General features: G+C 36.2%; 1 protein-coding gene and 1 pseudogene across 1 annotated transcript; both read left to right on the forward strand.

Moving 5' to 3' along the window:
• The first annotated feature begins 1,149 nt into the window (after nt 1-1,149).
• Nucleotides 1,150-5,195, forward strand: LOC148909373 (uncharacterized; annotated as a pseudogene).
• Nucleotides 5,196-9,449: 4,254 nt separating this feature from the next.
• Nucleotides 9,450-11,967, forward strand: LOC148909374 (uncharacterized). The gene is made up of 4 exons (XM_089034671.1): nt 9,450-9,653; nt 9,792-9,898; nt 10,226-10,335; nt 10,668-11,967. Exons 1-4 carry the CDS (start codon nt 9,607-9,609, stop codon nt 10,992-10,994), a joined length of 591 nt encoding a protein of 196 aa, XP_088890797.1. The 5' UTR covers nt 9,450-9,606; the 3' UTR covers nt 10,995-11,967.
• The last annotated feature ends 14,445 nt before the right edge of the window (nt 11,968-26,412 follow it).

Consider the following 26,412-nt stretch of genomic DNA (forward strand, 5'->3'; position numbering starts at 1 on the left):
TGTTATAGGGAATCTGCTCATAGCACTTCTTATGCTGGTCTCTATAGTACCAACAGGGAGATTTAACCTCTTAGCCCGACTTCTTGGCAACCAGCTTCTTCACCGCGAAAACAATGGCATCGATATTTATCGTTTAGTACGGAGCTACCCACGCGTTTTTTAGTACATGACCGGGGAAACACCAGAATCCTTTGATGCTATCATACGAAGAATAGCCACAGGGCGAAAATTTATCTTAACTTGCCTTTAATCAAGAGACTAAAGTTTGTAAAGGTGTCTTATACACCTTTAAGCAACAACTTAAACGTGATTAAATGAAAACCGTATTTAATGACGTTTAATAGTGCTATAAAGGTGAATAAAGGTATCACTTAACTTTAATTTACTTTAACATACAGTATAAAGGTGAATATATATGGATTTCCCTTTAACGTTACTTAACGCATCATCTTAAAGGTGAGTAAAGGTATGTTTCAATTTAACTTACTTTAATACCCCATGTTAAAGGTGAGTAAATATGGATTTCCCTTTAACGTTACTTAACGCATCATCTTAAAGGTGAGTAAAGGTATGTTTCAATTTAACTTACTTTAATACCCCGTGTTAAAGGTGACTAAATATGGATTTCCCTTTAACGTTATTTAACGCGTCATCTTAAAGGTAAATAAAGCCGGTTTTACTTTTGTTTCAATAATTATGTCAATTCAATATAAAAATTTCTTCTAGCTCGGCATGCATGGTACTAGTGACTCGAAATAGTGCCACATGGAAATAGTGTACACACTCAATTCTGAGTTCCAGATGGGAATTGATACACAAACACCTCTCCGTTCTCTATCCCAATCCTTTTTATTATTATTTCACCATGAAATTTAAGTGTCGTTTACTATATATTTTTAATTATTTAGTTGATGTTATCCTATTGTTTATCGCGCAGTCAAATAACTACGATAAATACATACGATTGATTTTTATACGACCGATAGGGATTGGTACCGTTTGTTGATTATGGTTGCTATGCTACGAAAAACATTCCAAGCGTCGCGTCGGGTCTATAGTTCAGTCATTTCAGAATTCTAAAACTACGGTTTCAAATTTACTCGTATACACGTTTTCCGGCCTTTTAACTATTATATAACTGCGATCAATATGAATCAACCTCCATCTGGATATCTCTATTGCTCTCACTGCAATGAGTACGTTTCCGAATCAACATATAGACGACATCATTTGAACTTGTTTTCGAGACAAGCAACAGCTGTTACTACGAGTGAGCACGATAGAGTTCTAGAAGATACTTCATCGTCTGATTCTGATGGCGAATCTGTCGATCTATCACATATATCCACATCTTTATTGCAAGGTATGACATATCATTTCTTTTCCTTCTATAACCCGGATTTTCGTCCTTAAACTAAAGCTTATATTTGCTTACAGATCAAGTTCAAGATTTACAAACACAAGAAGTTCAAAATCAAACGAATTCCGAGACTGTAAGTATTAATCGCCTTTTTTATTAAACTATGAATACTTTATCATTTTGGAATATCCTTTTGTAGTGGAGGGGTCTAAAGTATTATTAACTGTCAAAGTAAAATGTTTTTAAATGCAAAGTTTATTTCATTTGCAATAATAGAACATGTTAACACAAATCTTATGAAATGTTCCGTATTGATATTAAGCTATTTCTAAATGTCTGTGCTCTCACCAACTGAAAATTATTTATCGATACATTATTACATAGTTGACTCATTGATAGATATTTGGAGGCAAAATGCCTTATGAAAATCTTTTACGCACTAACCCAATAACAATTTAATTGGAAACCAGTTTCGTTTATCCTCTTCACTCCACTTACAAAACTACAGATAAACATTTGATAAACATTTTGAATAATATGGCGTATAACACTAAGATGCGCGCGCTTAAGAAATACGATAACTAAAATTTAGCGCGAGTAAGGTTGATATAGTTCCATTCATTCTTAAGCCTGGTTCACACGAGCGCAAACGCAAGAAAACTACGTGTGAACTACAGTAACACAAACGCAAACGCAAACGCAAGGAATGGAAAATTTTCCATTTTCTTGTGTTTGTGTTTGCGTTTGCGTTTTTAACGTGTGAACCGGAGAAAACGCAAACGCAAGCACAAACGCAAGACGTGGTTCACACGAGCAACGCAAACGCAAGGAAAATACGTGTGAACTATAAACAATCACTACTGCGCATGCGTATCTTAATTTACTTGCATTTGCGTTGTACGTGTGAACATTGCTTGCGTTTGCGTTTGCACTTGTTAAACTGCTACGCTAATCTGCCTTAGCATATGTATATGGCTTTAATTTCTGATCCATACTAATTTGATACATATTTTGATTTTCAGGCTGAACAAGTAACACATATGTTGACAGTGACCTAGAGCAGACAGAGAGCAGTGATGATGAACGTGAATCCACTGATTCAGATGTTCATGAATTCTGGGATGATGTCCCTGAATCCTTACTCAACCAAGACATTGAGACACCAAGCCCCTTGCCAGAGCCCAAACGAAAAAAGAAAAGATTTCACTTGGCCCATTCCTTATTACAATGGTTATTGTACTTTCTACTAATTTGGCAAAGCTATTGTCATCTAAGTGATAATGGTCTTACATGGTTGCTAAGATTTTTTCTTCAATTTTTCAAGGCCTTAAACCTTCATATGTCAAATGAACTCCTAACAGATCTCATTGCTGCATTTCCTTGTTCATTGTATATGGTGCGGCAATATCTGAACTTGGACAGGGATAACTTTACAAAGTTCATTGTTTGTCCAAAATGCACAAAGTGCTACAATTATGATGAATGTCTGACATATGATGTCCATGGTCATCAAGTTGGCAAGCACTGCACCAATATTACCTATTTAAGAGGACGACCCCATCAGTGTGATAGCGCACTTGTAAAGAAGGTCACACTAAAAAACAATAATGTCAAGTTTTTTCCTATACATTATTATTGCTATAATGGGATAATCAATCCTTTGGAAAATTTATTGAAGAAAGCTGGTTTTCCTCAGAAATGTGAAGAATGGAGAGAAAGGGATATTGGTAATTCACTAATGACTGACATCTATGATGGCCAACTGTGGAAAGACTTCAAAACATTCAATGGAAAACCTTTTTTAGATGCCCCAAGAAATTATGGCCTTATGTTAAACTTTGATTTCTTTCAACCAATGAAACGAAGAAAGGACTATTCGGTTGGAGTATTATACCTTGTTCTTTTAAACTTACCAAGATCAGAAAGATTTAAGTGGGAAAATGTCATTGTGGTAGGTATAATTCCATCAATGAAAAATGAACCTAAAACATTGAATGAGTTTTTAAACCCAGCAGTTGAAGAGCTAAATGCATTATGGTCAGGAATCTTCATGAACAATAGCATTACTAGTGTACCACTTAAGTTCCGTGCTGCAGTTCTCTGTACATCCTCTGACATTCCTGCTGCAAGAAAGTTATGTGGATTGAAGGGTCATTCTGCAGAGCTGGGTTGCTCCAGATGTTTAAAGAAATTTTCAGGTTCTTTTGGAGAATCTAGAGATTATTCAGGATTTGACCGTACGAAATGGGAAAAAAGAACAAATAGAAATCACAGAAAATATGCAAAAAAAATTAAAAAATGCAAAACAAAAGTCAAGGCTAAAGAGCTCTCAAAAAAATATGGCATATCATTTTATTCTTCGTTATTGGACCTTGAATACTTCGATGTAATACGGTTCTGTGCCATAGATCCCATGCACGATTTATTTCTTGGTACAGCTAAATTTGTATTCAAACTTTGGATTAACGAAGGTATTTTAAGTGCTCCACAATTAAGAAAAATTGATGCTCGAATACAAGAAATGGATGTTCCACCCCATCTGGGAAGACTACCTAAGAACATTTCAGCTAATTATGGAACATACACCGCCGAACAGTGGAAGAACTGGGCATTCCTTATTCCCTCTTTGCATTAAAAGATATAATTGGGGATGACCATTTTAGGTGCTGGCAGACTTTCACCTTAGCTTGTAGGTATGTCTGTAAACCCATCCTCACTGAAGCAGACATAATAAAAGGAGATGGCCTACTATTGAAATTCTGTAACGAATTCCAGTCACTTTATGGAAACAAAGCTACAACACCAAATATGCATCTTCATTGTCACCTCAAGGAAGTAATCATTGACTACGGGCCTATTCAAAGCTTTTGGTGTTTTAGCTTTGAACGATATAATGGTATACTTGGAAGTATTGTTACGAACAACATATCTGTAGAGTTACAATTAATGAGAAAGCTATGCACGTCTAGATTTCTTGATAATGTTTCCTTGCCTGAGGAATTTGAGCCCTTGTTCAGAAATGTAACATCAATTAACGCTTTTTCAGAAGAACAACAAAGTAATTTTACAGGTGAATCATTTGTTGCTCGACTTGAATACTATGAGATGGATTTGAAGCTGCCACTTCATAACATTAATTGGTTAAATATTGCACCAATATCAATCCCTAAGAATTATAGGCAAGCTTTTTTTGTTGATGATGACATACTTATTCTTTTACAAGTATATAAAATTATGTTTCCTGAAAAAGAGCTTTCACACTAAAATCTTGGAAGATCAGTAAACAAGTATGCCACAATTAATATTTATGGCCTTGAATTTGGTTCTAAAACGGCTCATCGAAGCAGTAGATCAACTGGAATACTTGCATCTTGGCCCAAAAATGATGGTAGTATCACACAAGATTCCTCCACTCAAACATTTGGAACAGTTGATTATTTTTTCACTCATTCACTAGTTTTAGACGGAGTTTACTTTAAGAACATTTTTGCATGTGTGACCTGGTATCATTCATCAAATGATACCATTTATGCCAATGTAAACCCTCTTCTCATTGCATGCAAGAATGATACTCTTCCTGGGGGGCCTTCAAGATTTCTTCCAGTACAAAGAATTTCTTCAAAGTGTGCTTATACTACAGTGTCAAATGACAGAGGTGAACAAAGATATGTCATAAGTTCTTTAGTTAAAAGTTTTTGTTAAGTATGATAAAACCAATCCTTTTCGGATTCCCCAGTGCCTCCTTACAATTTATTAAAATTTCACTGAGAAGGCACTGAGAACAAGGATGCATATACTGTGGGTAACCCACTCGCACTTGTATTTTCTTTGTATACCACACTCGCCTATAGGCTTGATTGTATACTAGAAACTATAAATGACTTGTGGGATATTTCATGGTATGCCATTTTAAACCATTGTATAACTAGTATATAATAATTATTTAATTATTAAAAAATGAAAAAAGCTTTGAAATTATATTTTGTATCCCTGGTCTTTTATGTGGGGTACCATGAATACACTGCACTGCTAGAAGTCTCAAGTCCTCATACTTGGTATAGTGGCACACTAGTGATATCACAAGTCCAAAAGCATATACATCACTTGCTGTAGATTGAGGGTGAAATCCCCTTACTACCTCTGGTGCAATATGCTTGTGGTATAATCTGTATTTTTCTTGCTCATTTGTTGAGAGGGTGTACTTTTTAGCATCACTAACCTTCTTCATCTTGCCAAAATCAATTAATATTGGGAAGTACTTTCCATCTACTATATGGAAGACAATATTGTCACCTTTGATATCACAATGAATGTACAGTTTTTGGTGTAGGTAGGCAATGGCATTTGAACAATGCCAAAGACTTTCTGCCCAGGTTTTTTGGTCTTTCAATAAATTTGTCTTTGCACCTTCAGCTACTGTCACGGTTTTTACATCAATACCATAAAATTCAATAATCATTGAATATGGTTTCTGCTTATTGGAAATGCCAAACACAAATGGCAAACCTGAAAAAATATATTGGCAGTCAGGGCTTATATAACACAAAGCTTTTATCATCTTGCCCCCTTTTACCCACCTTTCAGTCATGCAATTGCCTGTAATCACTGATTGCCTTTTGCCCCTGACTGAGTAGCAATTAATAGTTTACACCCAAACATATGTTTCTCAGGCCTCTGATTATCATTAATGTATGTAAATTGCACTATGAAAGTGTGAAATGCACTACATAAAATTCCAAAAAATTATTTCCTCAAATAGTATGCAAGAGGTGCTTACAAATTTATTATTTTCTTCCAGCGTATGAAGTCTGTATTTTACACACACCTGAGCCTTAATAATAATGAATTATTGTAAAAATCAAACTACGGTCAAAAAGCTGAATTTTTTTAAAATGTCTAATACCTATGCAAGCCGCAAGATGGTTGTTTCCATTGACAATTGACTATTTTGGAGATTAAATAAAAACTTAAGTGAAATTAATTTTAGTAAACCCTTCCTTTTAACACGTATCAAGAGTTCCACGCTACTGCTGATAATTAATATTTTGTAAAATATGCTATATTTTAGTTGTGTCTTTCTTAAGCTAAATTTTGATCAAACATACAAGATCATGTACCCACCGTTAAACAAATTCTGAATCAAACGTACCGAGAAATAGCATATTTTACAAAATATTATTCCACTTTTTAATCCCCTGAGCATGCGCTTAGAGCAGTAGCATGGAACTCTTGATGCGTGTATTAAAGTTGTTTTCATAAACCTGTAAAATACACTTTAGCATTTTTAGCCCTTAATAACTTCTAATTCTTTTGCTTTGTATTGCTTTTTTCTGACTATTACACTTTAATTGGTACATTTTGTTTCATGGGTTAATGAAAACCAATCCACTGCACTTGTTAATGTGAGAGACAGTTCATAAAAAGTGCTTATGTGTACTTACCCGGATGATCAAAGGAATTTATCATATTGGCTTCTCTTTCAACCATTTGGGGTGTTACAGATTTCTTGAAATATTTCACCGCAACAATCCTCTCTCTGTAACATGCCTTCTTGCATGTACCAAATCTCCCTTCACCAAGAATAAGTTCTTTTGACAAGCTCTTAACATTGTTTGGGTCTATTTGACGAATTTGTCTATAAAGACAGAATGTTGATCAGCAATAATACAGATTTGATATTAAACTAAGTTATTTTAAATCAGGCCAAGTTTTTAAATAAAATATTCATGTACCCATGCAAGCAAAACCTTCCCATTTTGTAGTTCTTTAATATTACAACTCTTAAGTTAATGGATCATGCAGGGAGAGGGGCCAGGGAGCTATATAACAACAACACTTGTATCTTGCTGATATCCACTAAATTTATTTTCAAATCCAAGCCCCCATTTTGACCTTAGACTGTCAAGGCTGTCCAAAACTCATAAACTCATAAACTTATTTACATGAAATGGAAACTTGGCTACTTTATAATATTATCCGTGTCCAAGGTAAAAGGTAAAGTACCTATATTTAACGTCAGTAGTTCCTTCAGTTGAAATTCACCTGCTATCAATGGAAGCCGACGGTGCGCACTTTACCCCCTCTCTCCATCAGTGCTCTGTTTTAAGAGTATTTAAAGCTGAAGCTACACGGATTAGAGAGAAGTCGAAACAGATGTGGAGATTCTAAGGATCCAACCGTGTACCTCGAACTCTGAAGGTCGCGCACCAAGGGGTAATTATTATAGGGTAGGGGGACACTACATTATTTCATATATATGTAGTTGAATAGTCTGCACAAAAAACATTTTGGTTTTCCTTTTTCCGTGAATAAAATTGATCCCCTCTCCCTATAAACAATGAAAAAGCCCCAACATGAAGTCATGAATCATGACCATGCAGGCTCTCTATCCTAAATAATCTAACTTTATGTAGAAAATACTTTGCTTTAATAAATAAAAATACGTAATACTAGGGAAAAGAGACTCACATGCATTCGTTATTATCCAATCGTCGCTCTTCCCGCCATTTTTTCCAAAAATATAATGCTCTCTTTCGTTGCTCTTTGCCATACAAAGCTTTCTCTTCTAATTCCTTAATTTTTTCCTTTTGCAACTCCAGCTTTCGTGCTTTCATCATCCTCTTCGCTTTCTTAGACATCTGTTTGTCTTCCTTGCGCTTTTTTTGCTTTCTTTTTCGTCTTTTAACTCGTATTTCTTCGATGGTATTTGGACGAGAAAGCCGTCTTTGTTTAGCATTCGTCAATGGCTGAGGTTCATGTTGCATTTCACTCATGGCAAGTGTGCCACTCGCCTTGTGAAAGACTGTGCTTAAATGTGCCATTTCAGCCAGTTTTACAACACTACTACTTCACCAAAAGATTGCTAAATAAGATGAGTTGAATTCAAATATATAGTAGAGAAGGTACGAAGGCAACAACCAACCCAACAAGTAAGAATCAAGTCTTCTTCATGTAACCTATCATGTTAGCGCGCGTAAACATGTGCTATAGATTTGCTATCAATACCTCCCTGACAGTCTAAATTAGGGGTCTCCCCTTATTTAGACTGTCAGGGAGGTATACACAACGATAACTTGCTTTCTTTCGTGCGGTATGCATATCGCTTATACATTTATGTTCGGTAATGGATAACAGTATATTATTCTCGCAATATTATTAAAAATAGACCCATGCAGCATATTTTTTACTGGTTATTACAATGATTCACTTACCCAGTAAGCGTGTAGTCAATAATAAGGTTCCCCACGTGGGCCAGCGTGTTAATATTTGTTTGGGTATCGACATTAGCCAATCAAAGAGAACAGCTCTTCTCCCGCCAAAATATAATTATATAAATTACAGTGTAAACACTTAGAGGGTCTCTTTCCAAGCGATCATTGATCTCAAAAGCTAGTTAGTTAACATTACGAGTTAAGTGTAATAATGGCCGATATTTCTCTAAGCGATCACTACGTTGTCCTACTTCAAGATGTTGTGAACCAAATGAAGTTCTTGAGAGAGGAGATCCACAAGGATAAGAGTAAGGAGAAAGATGTTCTAGAGAACATAGCTAAGAAAGTCGATGGGCTAGCGACGACAGTAAGTTCGATAAATGCGACGGCTGCGAGAAGAGTTCGCCAAATTGGAGGGCCTACAAAAGTCCCTAAGATGTGTAGCGTAAGTATTAAAAGTTTTTCGATCTTTAATATTTAAAACAACAGACACAAAAATCTTTTTAAAAATTAAACTCCCTGGTGACCTCTGCATCGTGCGCTCTAGTGACATCATTGTCCGGTATGCTTACTGCAATTATTTTTAATCCAAAAGTACTTAGGAAAAGAGAAAAGGCACTCCGAAAACCTAATTAAGCTGTAATTCCCTGTTGATGTTCATTTTTTCTTGATTCTTACAAAATCCTCGAAGAAATCTTAGAATTAACCATTCGCGCGCCAAAACTGAACGTAGATAATTTGAAATTCAAATTTACACAATGTTCTTCGATGATCCTTCAGCTTGCTTTATTTAACCTGCTAATGTTATTATAATCATTATTCATCCTTAAGCGCATTTACTGCGAAATAAATTTAATAACTGATATATAGTAGTAAGAAAGAATTTATCAACAAGCAAACCCGCTCTTTGTATTAAAAATTATATTCTAACCGTTGGTGAATTTTCCCGCCTAAAATACCACGAGACTAGCTTGATCAATAATTAATTCATTTTTCACGTTGCTGCAGAATGACTTTCGACAACAAATAAAAAAGATGGCAAAAGCAGATCCCGAAAACCTATCTCTAAACTTGGAGGAAAGGTAAATTCACTTATTTTGCATTCAGGCTATTCTTTGACCTATTGACACTGATGTTAAAAATAAGTAGTAATGTTTTTTTAAATTGATTGGAACGAATCTTCTGTGTTTTTTATTTTATTTATTTATTTTTTATTTTAGCCAAGACTCAGATCACAATTTAGTCATATTCAATCAGGTGAAGGATGAGCTTTACCATTCTTATGGAGGGGAAGGAAAGTGTCCTTGGACAGTGTTACAGATGAAAGGTAAGATAAATGTAATTTTATGGAACATGAATTGAATATCTTTACTTTGATTGGCTTAAAATGATTAGTATGTTGCAGATGTGGCATAGGGTTTTCAAAAATTATTTTTAATGCAATTTGTGCCTTCCTCCCCAAATTTCATAATTAGAATTGTCCTGCCTTAATTGATCATAATAGATGAATAAGTAATTAAAAGTCATTGGATAGGACTGCCATTAACATGATCAAAGCAATCCCTGAGCATTGAGGTTTTATTTTATAAAATTGTACTTATAAAATTGAATGACAACTAATACTAATACTATGTATGCTATTTGTTTTTTCTAGTTGCTTTAAAAACATACATGCGATCATTGAGAGCAAGTGCGAAAAGAAAGGCCAAGGGTAACAACCAGGAGCATGTTCGATCATGCAGAAGGCAGAATCGCAAGAAAGAGGTAGATAAATGCATCCCTACATATATCTTAGTATTAGATTTGCAATCATATGGACTGAACCCTAGGGTGATTATTTTTTATCTGTGTTGTAGATATATATTAGTTTGGAGGTTTGGCCAAATCAAAATGGCTAAATAAAACCAAAAACCTTTGGATAAATATAATGTCTTACCCAATTTGGCCCAAAAAATGTTAAATGTATGATGCCTGTGTCCTCAACCTTGAATAAGAAAGGTATGTCCATTTTTCCATGTCACAAGTAATGATTCATCAAATAATAAACGATTTTGTATTGATCTGGGTTTTTGTTTTCCTTGTTTTTATTTTCATAGAAGCTGGGAAGAAGACTTAAAAGCCTTGACTCTAAGAAGTGGAGTAATGAGAAGAAGGCAAAAATAGCCAGTTGCCTCCACCCTGACTATATTTCGAGTGAAGAAAGTGAGGTAGAGGAAGAGGAACCATTTAAGACAGTGGCATATATTGTTAAACCTCTAAACTGGGAAAGTCAGGAACTAAAAAAGGCAAAGAAGTCTCTTGACAAACATCATAAGGATTCTTTGCCTGATTTAGTTAAAAGGAGAGTTATTCCCAGGCGGAATGGACATCCTTCTCGAAGACAAAAGCCAAACGATTGCCCAGACTGGGCTTGCCTTCAGTAATAATTATAATTTTGTGACATTCCTAATCATAAAAGCATTTCTTAATTTCTGATTTGTATCTCTTGCACTTGTCAACATGTGTGCAGATGTTTCATGTTTCACCTCCATTCAGTTTCATGTCACAATATAAAACAGTCTGTAGTATGTGCTACAACGTTTTATTAGGTAGTGCATTGTTTGGCTTCTTTCTTAATAATAGCAATGTCTCTTACTCCTACCAAATTGCACAAATTCCATGCAATGATATGATCAAATGTCCAAGAACTCTCTTTTTAACTTGTCTGTTTTAGCTCCTTATTTTCCTAGTTGTGTGTAATTACAATATATTATGAGTGATTGTCCATCTGTTATACAACAGGGCTGCTCATTTTGTCAACTACTCTACCTGTGAAATGTAAGAAAACTTAAAAATTCTTTAGGGCATGAATGTAACAGGAATCAGTTTTTAATATTTCAGTTTGAGTTTATACGCCACTGTCTTGCATGGAACCTTTTCCTCTACTATCCTCTATTAAATTTCTCATCTATTTATTTGGTAAATCATGTGTTTGTAATGAATTATTGAATTATGAATTATTGCAATAGAATTTCATATTTATAACCAATTATAGTGCTTTAGTGGTAGACACTAAAGTTGTAACTAAAATAATTATTACCATTTTTGTGGTAAAATTTGTATAGGTCGACCTTGATTTCTGAAATAGAGACTATGCATGGAGTACCCACATTATCAACTATTTAGTATAGTAATTTTAACATCATAGGGAGATTTTACTTACCTTATCAACAAAAACTATTATACTCTTTGATAGAGAAAATGAAATGAAACAATACCCAATTATTAGCTTACTATATATTTCATAGCTGAAACAAATTTAATGATTTTTTTGTGATATAGAGAATGAGACATATTTATTGTAAAAATCATTTTTGGCTATTTTTACATAAAAATAGCATCTTTTATATATCTTTTAGTAACATATATTTTCATTGTAAGTTAAGGTTATTATGGATTCAATAAAATCAGTACGATTGAAGGAAAATTCTGAGCATTTTAATTTTGTTTTTCTTTTAATGATCTATAACAAGGAATGAAGATAATTAGTTACCTTCATTAAAATTAATTTGGGAACTAAAAGGTGGGCACATTTATGGGTTATTTATAAAGATAATTTAAGGTTCCTAAAGTTCCCTTTATCAATGTTTATGGATTGAATAAAGAATGATAAAGGTGCCTTTAACTATCATTTATATGGCTTATTAAAGGTATATTAAGTTCCCTTTACCGATATTTAAATAAAGTGATTAAAGAATGATAAAGGTACCTTTAACTATCTTTAATATGGATAATTAAAGGTAGTTTAAGTTCCCTTTACCAATGTTTAATAAAATGATTAAAGGATGATAAAGATAACTTTACATATGTTTAATTATACTTTACTCACGTAATGCAAGGTACCATTACATACATTTAGTATACCATTAAATGAAAGTAGTAAAGCCTCCACTACTAACCTTTAATTGATATGTTTTAAAGCTAACTATACATGGCTTTAAAATCTTTAATCATTTTGAATAAAGGTATGTAAAGGTTCCGTTACCACACCTTTAATATGCCTTTACTCAATATTTAAATATTTATTTTCGCCCTGTGAGCCGTAGACGTTACTCTTCCAAGACATACACCTCGAGTACCAGCAACTAATAGACGAAGAGCTTGCAAACTTCACGTCACAAACAGAGTCCTCATGGTTGTTATGTGGCTAAGGCAATACCCGAAACTGTACGTCCTCGCATTCATCTTTAGAATAAGCAAAAGTACCGTTGCTGAAGAAATCTATCATATCGTTCCAATTCTGTTTGTCCGCTATCAAAATTTTATCACATGGCACTCTCTAAGGGTTTGGAGTAACTTTCTGGACACTCTGCCACATTTTTCAAACGCTGTAGGTATGATAGACGCCACGACACACAGAATTCAAAGACCATCTGGCCCAAGACAAGCAGAGTTTTATAGAGGCGACAAGAAATACCACTTTATAAGTACGCAAATAGTAATCGATGCAGACGGATTGATAGTACTACTTGTAGCTGGGTAAGTTTGATGAATGAGTGATTAATGAATGAATGAATGAATGAACGAATGAATGAATGGATGAATGAATGGATGAATGGATCGATGGATGAGTGAGTGAGTGAGTGAGTGAGTGAGTGAGTGAATGAATGGATGGATGGATGAATGGATGAATGAATGAATGAATGAGTGAATGAATGAATGATTATGATGGTCATAACGATATGGTTTACCCTGACACATTTGTTTACTACTGAAAGATAAATGCATACATTTTTCAGTTTTCCGGGGCGTATGAACGATGCAGAAACATTCAGACGACTTCCTGCTATAGAACACAGGAGAATAAGAAATCTTCCACAACGAGCAAGGCTGCTTGCTGATGGGGGATATGCTAACCGCCCTCCTCTCATTACACCAAGACGTATTGCCCACAACAGAAGGCAGCGAGATGCTAACAGGGCCCTGAGATCACTTCGTATCCGAGTGGAGCACACTATTGGTTCTCTTAAAGTATATTCGGCTTCCTCAGACATCTTTCGTCACATGAGACCGTTCCAACCCATCGTAGTAGCAACATGTGGATTTCTTGCAAATCGAAGGAGAATAATTCTTAGAGGACTGTAGGAAAGAGAATATCAACTCGTTTCTTTACAGACTGATTTCCCCCTAACGATACAATTTGTGGAAAATTCGAGAAACTTTGATAACGTTTCGTCAACCTCTTTCTTTCCAAAGACTTTGCTTACAAGTGTAACTTGGATTTTTCATTGTAGATTTGAGAACACTGAAGTATGAAGGCCGATTTACACGGTACAACGTTTGCTTACGAGTGTCGCATGCAATCTGCTTACGCCATCCTTACAACATGGCTACCACTGTCGTATGCGATTGTTGTAGGGTTTTAAATCATGTCTTAAAATCCTCAGTGGTAGCCGTGTTGTAAGGATGGCGTAAGCAGGTTGCATGCGACACTCGTAAGCAAACGTTGTACCGTGTAAATCGGCCTTAACAATTTTAGTTGATATAATACATGTTCGTCAGCAAAAATAATTTGTTTGTTGAGTATAGACTGATTGTGTACTCATATCAATAAACCATATTTTAGTTCAAAAAGGTCATATAAAACAGTACCAGTTCAGAATATGAAGTAAAAAAATAGTGCTCGTTAAGCAATAGAAAACAAAAAATTTACTGAGTTAACCTATATTCTGGGTAGCATGAGTATCAGGCTCTCCGGGAGAGGGGAAAGAGAGAGCCGGCTTCCTTCCCTTCTCTCCCCCCCCCCCCCCCCCCCCTCGGAAGGCCTGATACTCGGGCTATATTCTGGGTGGATTAATGAGCGTGGAATATACTGTCGCTAATCCGCTAAATCGGAAATCTCTAGTGGAAGAAGAGGATAAACCGAAAACCGCTTTCACGGTAGGTCCATTGGGTTTTTTTGAATGCAATCGGATGGTATTCGGGTTGACGAATGCCCCCGCCACGTTTCAACGATTGATGGAGCATTGCATGTCAGACCTTAACTTCAAGAAATGTGTTGTTTACATTGACGACATAGTAGTTTATGCCAAAACATTTGAAGAACACCTTGAAACATTAGAAGATGTATTTGCCAGGCTCGAGCAGTATGGTTTGAAACTGAAATCCTCAAGGTGCTCATTTTTCCGTGACAAGGTAAAGTATTTAGGTCATGTGATTTCCGCAGCAGGTATAGAAACTGATCCAGAAACACTCGAAGCTATCAAGACCTGGCCGAAACCACAGAACCTTAAGGAATGGAGGACATTCATTGGATTTGCTGGTTACTACCGTAAGTTTGTGCCAAACTATGCGAGGTTGGTTAAACCTTTAAATGATCCTGTGACGCCGTTGTTGCAGTCTCTCTCCAGTAAGAGTGGTAAAGCCAGCGAAGTCTTTTGGATTTGGCCGGTAGAATGCCAGCAAGCATTTGAGAATATAGTTAACATGTCGTCATCACCTCCTGTTCTTAGTTATCCAGACTTTAGCAAGCCATTTGTTTTGAATATAGATGCTAGTGGAAATGAATTGGGAGCGACTCTTAGCCAATTGGACGGTGGTAATGAGAAGATTATTGCCTATGCAAGCAGAGCCTTGAGGAAGTCTTAACAAAGGTATCCCGCGCATAAGCTCGAATTCTTGTGTTTGAAATGGGCTATGATCGAAAAATTTCATGACTCGCGCGTTATCAACACCGATGCCATCAGAGCCATCTCACGGTCTCTTTCCTTGAGAAGTGAGGTTCCATATATTGAAAGCTATCTTACTAACATTGATGCTGACGCTACAGAAGATGTTGGCGTATGCTATCAGCCCCAGACTACAATGCCTCCTTTGAGTGATGAGGATCTTCGTTTCATGGTGCAGAGTGATAGAGTTCTGGGAAGGGAAGCTAGGAAGAAAGCCATCCAGAAGAGAAACGAGAAACGAAGAGAAAGAAGTATTGAAGATACTCAAGTTTTGGGATCAACTCGTTGACAAAGGCGTACTCTATAGACGTGGGAGAACAGTTCCTTTAGGGGGAACAGGTACTCCAGTTGCTGATACCAATGAAGGTAAAAGAAAAAGCCCTTACTGGGATACATGATGAAGTAGGACACTTTTCGACCGAACGCGCTTTAGATTTGGCTAGGATGAGGTTCTATTGGCCTGGAATGGCCAGTAATGTCGAGAACTGGATTAAGTCCTGCAAAGCCTGCGTTCTACGTAAAAGCCCACAGCCACAAAGTGCTGCGCCTTTGGTTACCATGACGACGACAGGACCTTTAGAGCTGGTATGTATGGATTTTCTCAAATTAGAAAGAAGCAAAGGAGGATACGAAAACGTTTTAGTCATCACGGATCATTTCAGCAGGTATGCCCAAGCAGTGCCTACCTTAAATCAGATGGCAAAGACAACAGCTAAAGTTTTGTTCAATTCTTTCATCGTGCACTATGGATTCCCAGCTCGAATCCGTAGTGATCAGGGAAGAAACTTCGAATCAGCAGTTATTCGCGAATTGTGTAGTTTCGCAAATGTTTCAAAAGCCAGAACAACACCTTATCATCCTATGGGAAATGGTATGTGTGAACGCTTTAATCGAACACTTCTTCAGACGTTAGGGACCCTGGATCAAGAGAAGAAGTCTAACTGGAATGATTACGTGGCACCTGCTGTGCACGCGTATAATGCAAGCAAGCATTCCAGCACCGGCGTGTCGCCATTCTTCCTTTTGTTCAGACGCCATCCTAGGTTGCCAATAGATGTTTACTTTCGCCATGACCCTAATGGATTTCAAGTCAAGAAACGATCTGGCTTTATAGAAGATCTGAAAGAGCGTTTGCGGTATGCTTATAAACTTGCTCAGGATAAGGCAAACGTTTCAGCCAGGCACCAGAAAAGGACATATGACAGTCGCAAACCCCCCTCAAGTACACCCAGACCTGGTGACAAAGTTCTCGTGAAAAACGTGACCCCTAAAGGAAAGCTTGACAATCTTTGGGAAGAAAACATTTTCGTCGTGACAGAAAAACCTAATGAAGATATCTCAGTATATCATATTCAGAGTGAGGACGGAATAGGGCGGAAAAGAACTTTACTTCTTCGTTGTCCTTCTGGATTACGTGTCCAAGAAAAGAAGACGAAACCGCAGAAACGCTCACATACAAATAAACCGAAACAGAACAAACGACCCATGAGATCTGAAACCATTGAATCTAGTGATGAGGATCTCGAAGAAGATCGTCCGAAAAGACCCAAACGAAATAGACGATTCTGGGTGCAAGGGTAAGTCCAAACCATAATATTAATACTTGTATCATGGGTCATAATATTTCTTGACGAAAAGAAAAGGTAAGGAAACTACTTTCTTCTCATAGGTCAGTCGTTAGTTAAAAAAAGGGGAAAGGTGTAGCGAAGCGAGTTTTATGTATGTATGTGGTGTCTCAGGGGACGGATTGGGTGTTTAAGAGCAGACCATGCGGCTGGATCGAGGATCAGAGGCTGGTGGTAAACTTTTAGCGGCATGCATTCTGAAGGAATATAGCGAAGTTTTATTGTGAAGCACAAGCTGGTCTGAGCCAACATAACTCACAGAAACAAAGTAATTAACAAAGAGGATTGTTACAAGTGGATCCATTTGAGTTATGATTTCATATCTACATTTATAGTTTTATTTTAATTGACAAGCTTTTGGCTAATATTTGCCATCTTTAGGGCTATATGAAATAACTTACAATGGCAAAAGCTCACATCACTTACCTTTGCATCCATTTAGCACAGTACGGGAATGTGTCTGATGATTTTTGATGTTGATTTGTTCTGTAAAATCGTCTAACTGAGATGTCATTGCTATGTGGAACTTTACTTTGGAAGCTCAATTGAGATTTTACTGTCATCTTGATGGACTTTGAGCCTACAATATTTAGAAAAGATCATTTTAATATAAATGGTTATAAGCATCATAAATGCAATAGAGCGATGGTACATAATCTGTGAAATAAAAACAAAATAGTCATTAACTAATAGTCGCAATTTAGTGCATATTTAGTCGATAACACTCAAGTGAATCAATCTATATTAAATGAATATATAATATGAATACACAGGAGACATCAAATACACAAGAAACATGTTAGTCATTTGTTCATCAATGCTTTATTTGTTCTCTGTTATAAAAACATTGATTTTCACTTTTCAACCACTTTTTCTACGGGTTTAATGGTCCGTGTACCTTCCGGCCATTTCAATTTTGAAAATAAGAAAATTGAATTTCGTTCACCAATTTTTTTGATTTTGTTTTTTTGAGAACACGAAATTACCAAAAAAATAATTTTTTTAATTTTTGAAAATAAAAAATTAGCGTTTTTTGATTGAAATAATGTGTGTACCTTCGTCTTCTCCATTCGTTTTTTTGATAAGATTGAATTATGGATTTATTAAATTTGGCCCCAATTATCGATTTTGTTATTAATTAAAATTAAACTTTGAATTCCATTTTTTCAATTCTCGAGTTGTCGTTTAAATAGTTGAAAAAATTGACAGATACTGAGAGAAAAATCCCACACCTTATGGCCATTTAAGGTTTTAGCAAATTAAATTGCTAACTTTTTAGTTTTGGAATTCATTTTTTCATTTTTTGCGCTAACAAGACTATCGTTCGGATCATTCTCAATTTTAAAATCCCAAATTTAAACAAAGTTAAATGAAGAGGAATGAAATACTGTTTTTCTCCCACGTTAATCTTTGTTGGATGCAGACAACTGCCGATCATTAAAATGGCGACAAGTATACAGTTCCTGTTTCATTTATCCAATCACAGGCGTAGCATACATAAGCGGGCTACCAAAACGGTATGACCGCAAGAGTACTGTTTGTATAATTTTCCTTTCTGATAGTACATGAGTCCAGGTAGGAGGACATACGTATCATGGAAAGATTTGATCCTGAATTCATACGAACGCTTGTAGTTGAGGGAAAATCATACAAGGAAATTAGTAAGGTGCTTAACGAATTGCTTCCCAACACGAGGGGATTAAGCGAGCGGTCGGTGCGACGCTTTTGCAATCAAAAGGAGATTCACTACAGATCTGGACTTGAGAAACAGTACTTGAAAGAAACCGGTCCGGTTGCAATATCAGAGGTATAGTAAATCTAGGACTGTAATATTTCTTTCTCAACTCTTTCGTTTCTAAATTGGCATGTTGAACTTCATTTTTAGTTGGGTCCAACCTATGGAGGGAAAATGATAAAAGGTTTTTTTCAATCAAATGGCGTTCGCGTTAGCCAAAGACGGTTATCGGAAACAGCGAGGGAAATTGCTCCACATTACCACAGAGCTCGAGCTAACGACACAGCAAGATTACGTAATCCTGTTCCATATAAAGCTCTTTATTTTGGGTACAAACTACACTGTGACCAGAATGAGAAGCTGGTTGACTATGGAGTGACACACGTGTGTGCTATTGACGGACATTCCCTGATGGTAGTTGGATTTTGCACAGTGCCAGTGAAAAACAACATTGCCATCTATGGAAATTGTACAGGTACTGGTGGTTTAACGTCAACATGGTCCTATGGTTTGCAGAATTCTAAATATTTTTTCTTTTAATTCAATTCAATTCAATTCGATATATTTACACACTTTAATAGAAATGAATATAACAAATCATAATTGTTTATATTTATAAGTATTCTAGATTTTATAGAAAGATATGTAAATAAATATTAAATATAAACAGTTATTACAGTGAGTGTGCAGTAATGGCTTATGTAGTATAAACTTTCGAGTAAAACCATCACTACTTTCGAGTACTCCATCACTTTAGACGTGACCTTTTTATGAAACAATACTTGTTTGAAGATGACGATGTCAAGCCCTATTAAATACAATGGGGTATAATGGTAAATTACAAGGGAACGGTGATAAATGATAATCGATTAACATTACAGGAGACTTAACAATGAAAAGAGTCCTATTACTCACGAATGAGCAAAATACACAATCCAAGATGGCCGATCTAGCATTCTAATGACGGCCAGCGGTAATCTATTCAATGTTAAGGGATCCAAGTGGCCCTCACTACATTACTGATGCAAATGTAGCCCATGCTATAACGACTTTTAAAAACCCGTCCCAATTCGCATGTCTTTTACGAAAGTTCGAATTTTAATGCAATTTATTTATTCTATTCTAATATTTGTTTACCTCCAATCCTTAGGTCTGTCGTAATGAAGTATGGTCTTTGGGATCAACTAAGAACAGATCAAGGCCTCGAATTTTACCTATCGTTGGGCATTCAAGAATTGCTTGTCCCTCTTAGAAATGACCCAACTAAAGATCCACATCGACGAACGACTTCAAAAAAGGTCCGTATGCCATCGCTTATAATCTTCAAGAAAATACCTAACTATCTAATATAATACTGTGGATGAATATGATAACTAAAAAATTATTCCCTGAAAGAACCTTCCAGTTGAAAGATTTTGGAGCGAGGTCAACCAACGAGCTAACTACCCAGTAAAGAGCTGTCTAAACAATAAGGTGGGGGCTGCGCAATTGCGAATGGACGATGAGTGCACAAAGTTCTGCGTTTCTACATTTACAACCCACGTGGTTCAAGTTGAAATCAATCGTCTAATTCAGTCATGGAACTGCAGACCTGCAAGTAAGACAGTTGTTTTACGTGGAATTTTAATTTTCCGAAACAATTCTGATGCCATTAAGATTTTTTCATATCTTGTTTGTATACTGAAGGTTGGAAAAGGAAAACACCTATTGAAATGATGAGAGCAAATAATGGAATTGCAAATTTGACAGAAGAACAGGTCCCTGATGGGTTGACTGAAGCACAGATCTATGAAGGTAATGGAGGAAATCTCACAAGATTTGGCAGTTTTGGTCTGGATCCTTTACAAGGAAATCAGGAGCTGTCGATGCAGAGAGAGCAACTGCTTCTCCAAAATATTGCTTCATATGAAGCAATATTTAATCAACTAGTAAATGGAAATCCTTCTTTATTTCAAAGAGCTTTAATTCATTATATTACTTTATCACAATCGCTTGCTGCACAGGCATAAGCGTGAACTAGAGAATTGGATATAACTATCCTAGTCATTATCTTTACTGAAAGTCTTAATATTTATTTGAGTTCTACCCACGGTGTGTTACACGTCAATCAAATGACTTATATTGCAATCAAGTTTTTATCGTGGTCTTTTAACATAACAAAACACAATATTATGTAACTTGACCTTTTTTCTTGGTCTTTTCACTTTTCATGAAAACGGGAAGTTCACCAAAACTCAACTGACGCCAACTATTTTCCACCTTTAAATGGCTAATAATATAAATTGCTAAGATGTCATTCTTTGTCTTCTGACTTGGCACTCGTTGATGTTGACTAACACTTGTTTTTCTTAATCTTTCAATTTCGTTTTTCTTAGCAAAACAGTAAAGTCCACCAAAACTCAAGTGGCAACTATTATGGCTAAATCACCTATTGGCTAATGTGATATGAACAACAAATACTTTTTAGTGGTTATGTTAACTTATCATTGTGTTCCTCAATAAAAAAGAATTTCTTAATAAATAGCTTGTACGATAGTGTCCACACCCCTGAGTTTGACTGGTTTGAAGTCAAACCTTGCTGCTCTGAAGAAAGGGCATCCTCTCTCTTCATCCTCTTCCAGCCACCTATCTAAGCAAGTTGCACATCCAATTACTATTTCACAGCATGATGACAACACAGTGCTTGTGCTGGTGATGACAGACATATCTTGCACTTTAGGAACTGATCAATTGCTGCTTTGATGCCCTCACCTTTTGACACGGTCAACTGGTGCATTTCATCACGTTTAACAGACATTCCCTGCACAAATCTTCCAAGCTCAACAATCTGGCTCTTTAGGAAATCTAGGTCATCTTCATTTTAATATTCACATTCTTTATGTTTTCTCTTGGGTCTCACAGTCGTGCCTTTTGCTTCCACTTTTCGTATGGCATAAAGTTTTCGGCTTGGAACTTTCCAAAACATTAATCCTTTAAAAAACAGATTAAAAACTTTGAATTAGCAAAATAATTACAAAGAACAAAAAGAAACGCAATTCAATATTTGTAAACGCAAGTATAATATCGTTTTTCCATATGCATCAAAGCTGTATTAGGAGTAAAAGTAGATTGAAATACGATAAACGTTTTCCTGCGCTCTTACCTTGGGTTCCAGATGAATCTTTGACAGCTAGCCCGTTTGAAGTTACCAAGATTATATCTGGCTTGTTAAAAGCATCTTTCACGATTGCTGTTATGTGTGGCACATTTGCGGTTGCTTCAGTCAAGGTGAAGAATATTTGGTCTTCGTCGATAAACTCCACCTTTGCTCCGTTATGTGTCATTTTGGTCAGAACGACCTTTAGAGAAAATGATGGATTGCGTTTGGCCAATACAAGATGACAGTACTGAAGAAAATGCTGGACTGTAAGAAAGTGCAGGACTGTTGGAGAAAGCGGCGGAAGTTGCTGTAACAGGTGATGATGTCAATATAGAGCGTGAAAAAGACACCGATTTTTTTTTATACGTCTGTCTTAAGGTGCCTCGCCTGAGAAATTTTTGAGTCGCAAAAACGCCTTCATAGAAACCTATCAAAATCATCCAGAGCAAAGAACGTGATCTGGATTTTATGACTCGTTAAACGCGACCTTTTACATGATCGATCATAATAAAATAAGTGTTAAAAGAAATTTGAATATCTATGTATATACTTGCTGTGGACATTTAGTTGAAATTAGCGCATTTTGCGATCAAAGAGAGACGGTGGGAATCAAGGATTACTCAGGGGAGCCACCTTAATAAATCTAATTCAAATATATTTTAAAAAATATTGATAACTAGTAAAAATCTTATGATATCAATTTTGTTGATCGGACAGAAAAAAAAAAGGTCATTTAACTTACCCTGCGACTTTCATCCCTAATTTGATGATTCTGTGGTTGATCATTTTCACTATCACTGTCTTCTGAACCAAGGGCGCCAGGACAGACGGATTGGGTTTTACATATGTGTGATTGTTTCAGTTATTCGTAGATTTCTAATTGAATTGATATATGCTTGTTTCTAAATGGATACTAAATAGTGTTTACTTATCTTTCCATCCAACGGTCTTTCTGGTTCGAATCAGCCGTGCGATATGAATATATTTACCACGTCCACCAACGGTCTTTCTGGTTTGAATCAGCTGTACGTACGCTCTGAGTATTTACCGCTGCACCATCTGTGCCAAGCAGCGCCGGCGCCGCTTCGTTAGCGATTACTCACCTTTAATAAGTTAATCAAATTTACCTTCGGTACAGTAAAATAGACCGGGGTAGGAAAGCAAGAGCGGTTCTTTTGTGCTCTCGTCTGCTCGGATAATCCAATTATTTTGGCAGTACATAGGGCACTTTGTTTACACAGCGATGATAGATATGACTTTGGCGAACGCAAAACGAAGCCCGAACCACGGTTCGTTCTTCGTAATACGACACTTTTTCGATGACAGACCCGTCCTCGAGAACAGCCCCGTCTGTGCCTCAGTGTAACGTACTTTTTGCAATAGCCGGTATAAAGTAATCGCAAATAGATCATAGGAACAAATCAAATGGGAAATCGAAAGCAAACCCTGCTAGAGGAAAAGCCGTTTGTACTTAGACAGGAACACACACAATAATAATCAACATTCCCTAGTGTAGAGAAAGTTAGATGACGATACATATTAACTATATCACAGATCATATATCATATGTCGATCGGTTGGCTACAAATGGGCCCAGATAGGGCATTTATTTTTTTGAGAATCTAAAAATATTTCGGGCATTTATTTTGTTATTGATTTTGAAGATATTTCAGGAACCCACTACCTTACCAATGACTATGACCCTACGAACCGCACCATAACACACTTTGTAAATTGAACACAATGATCGTTGGCTAGCTTGACCTCGAGTTCGTATTACGAAGAACGAACCGTGGTTCGGGCTTCGTTTTGCGTTCGCCAAAGTCATATCTGTCATTGCTGTGTAAACAAAGCATAAGACCACCTTACTGTACTGCCAAAATAATTGGATTATCCGAGCAGACGAGAGCACAAAAGAACCGCTCTTGCTTTCCTACCCCGGTCTATTTTACTGTACTGAAGGTAAATTTGATTAACTTATTAAAGGTGAGTAATCGCTAACGAAGCGGCGCCGGCGCTGCTTGGCACGGATAGTGCAGCGGTAAATACTCAGAGCGTACGTACAGCTGATTCAAACCAGAAAGACCGTTGGTGGACGTGGTAAATATATTCATATCGTACGGCTGATTCGAACCAGAAAGACCGTTGGATGGAAAGATAAGTGAACACTATTTAGTATCCATTTAGAAACAAGCATATATCAATTCAATTAGAAATCTACGAATAACTGAAACAATCACACATATGTAAAACCCAATCCGTCTGTCCTGGCGCCCTTGTCTGAACAAGATTCTATGCTAGCTAAGATGTGTTTATAAGAAGACTCATTTAGGATATATTTCTTTTTCTTTCTCTTTTATGTTTCAGTACAATAATATTAAAATAGCATATAAGAAACATACCATAAATGGAAGACCGCACAGTAAAATGAGAGTACATACATTTTACTTGTAAAGACAAGAACAATAAAGTATTGACAAAATTAGTGATTACATTTAAGATATTTCTAATTCCATTTTTCAAACACTTCTATTAAAGAAATGTTCTAATTTCAGACGATCAGAGTGGGATGTCTTTTAGTAGCATTGCACAATCAAGCATTATGATTTAGAGATATCCTTACACATAGACCACGTTTCAATTGCGTAAAAATGACACACCAGTACCTAACGTACTTGAAGAAAAACAAAAAAACTTAAAGAGGTTCAAAGGATGTCTCAAGATAAAGTAAAGACAATATTGAAGAGTTCTAGTGTGAAGTAATGCATGCTTGATTCCATATCAGCCTTCATCCTGAATAACCTTACGGATATTCTGCTTCCGGTTCTAACCAAAATTATCAACATGTCCCTAAAAACAGCAACTGTCCCTAACAGTTTAAAAGAAGCCATAATTGTGCCAAAGCTAAAAAAGGACTCCTTAAATCATGAAGAGTACTCGAGTACTCAAAGTTCTTATCAAAGATGATCGAGAAAACAGTCATATACCAAATGAAAGAACATATGCAGTACAATAATTTGGAGGAAAGTCTTCAATCGGCATATAAGAGGGCATGTCTGTAAAAATCAAACAAAATCGAAAATCGGCGGCCAAACTGAAAATATCGATTTGGTTCATATTTGGTCCAAAGACGTGAAATACCACCTAAATAAACGTACTGATGTTTATTTTGAAAAATTTCACTTTTATTTTGAGAAAATCGAGAAAATCCATTTTGGCCGTCGGCGCCCTCTATTCAGCTTAAATTCGAGGTGAAAATGATAGGTCTGGAAAAAGCGCTCGCGTATAAAAATGAAGCAAACTAGAGAAGATCTGTTTTTGGAATATGGTAAAGGAAAGATTAATGATTATTTTAAGCTAAGATATGAATAGGGAAACGCGATCTAATAAGTCGTCAGGGACTATTTACAAACTACATTTTTCGGGTTTTCAGAGACTTTAATTTCACCCTTAGTTTGCAAAGCGCATTTTCATGTGCACCGGGTGTTCGGATTTATCTGAAATTCCAACCATAATACCTTCGAATGTTAAGCTAAATCATATGTAAAATTCAGCTTGGGTTATTAAATGAGCGCGATATACGAAACTCTCGAATTCGGATAAATTTGGCTTGTTAGGGGTTTGCATCCAATCATTACAATGAAACCAGTTCGAGGCAGACAGAGCTAACCGGCCTATGTTTTCAATATATGCAGTTCTGACATTTGATTTAATAATTTTATTTGTTGAATATTGAGTGCAATACATTGTATTTCTTTGCCTTTTTTCGACATTAGTACGTTTAAAATACTGTGAACCTTAGTACCACTTCGAAACAAGCATGTAAACACATGCGACGGCACGACTTATATGATAATTTACAAACTCCCAAATAACATGTAAATTAGTACTTTACGAGTTCTAAAAAATTGTTAGATTTATGTCAAAACCAAGGCTTAAAAAACCACAATATAACTGGGTGATCCGAACTAAAAGATAAATTGCTTAAATGTTTAAACCTAGTACTGAATTTCGGGGTTTTATAATTTTTGCTCGCCGTAATACTGACCTGAGACAATGCGTATATTACCTTTAATCCAACTCACTTTTCAACACAGAATGACAAGTGTTCTACGGTTCCTTGCAGAGGTATTTGGAAATTGCCTAATTTCGCATCAAAGTATTTTCTTTAGACTAAGATTTCATTTTGAGGAAGCCCGAGATTAATTTTCACAGCCTTTTTCATTCTGCTTATGGACCTTCCAGACTTCGTCGTAATAATACTTGCTTCAGTATCGATAATGGCAATGCCGGAATGGCGTAAATGGAATCTCCAATCTCTTGAAAAATCCCGCTATCCGCGATTGGTTTCGCGTTTAAAATCCAAGAAATAAGATCATTGCAAGGGAGTGGGCAACCCAAAAATGTGACCAAATATAAAAATCGTACTTTTTTTCCTGCGGGTGAAAATGAATAAGTCTTATTTATCTAATTATTTGATAATTTTAGTTTTTTCTTTCGATATCAACAAGCTAATGTTTTGCACCTAGTCCTAGTGCCTTAATTGTACAAACCCCCCCCCCCCCCCTCTCTCTTCTGGTCAAGACTTCGATAAGCCACTATTGCACGCTTCAGCGTTCCTTTCCATTCCGTATA

This window comes from Actinia tenebrosa, unplaced genomic scaffold, assembly GCF_029948245.1.
Source record: "Actinia tenebrosa isolate PJP-AT-01 unplaced genomic scaffold, QUT_ActTen_1.0 PGA_scaffold2__45_contigs__length_23673736, whole genome shotgun sequence".
Classification (NCBI taxonomy): Eukaryota; Metazoa; Cnidaria; class Anthozoa; order Actiniaria; family Actiniidae; genus Actinia; species Actinia tenebrosa.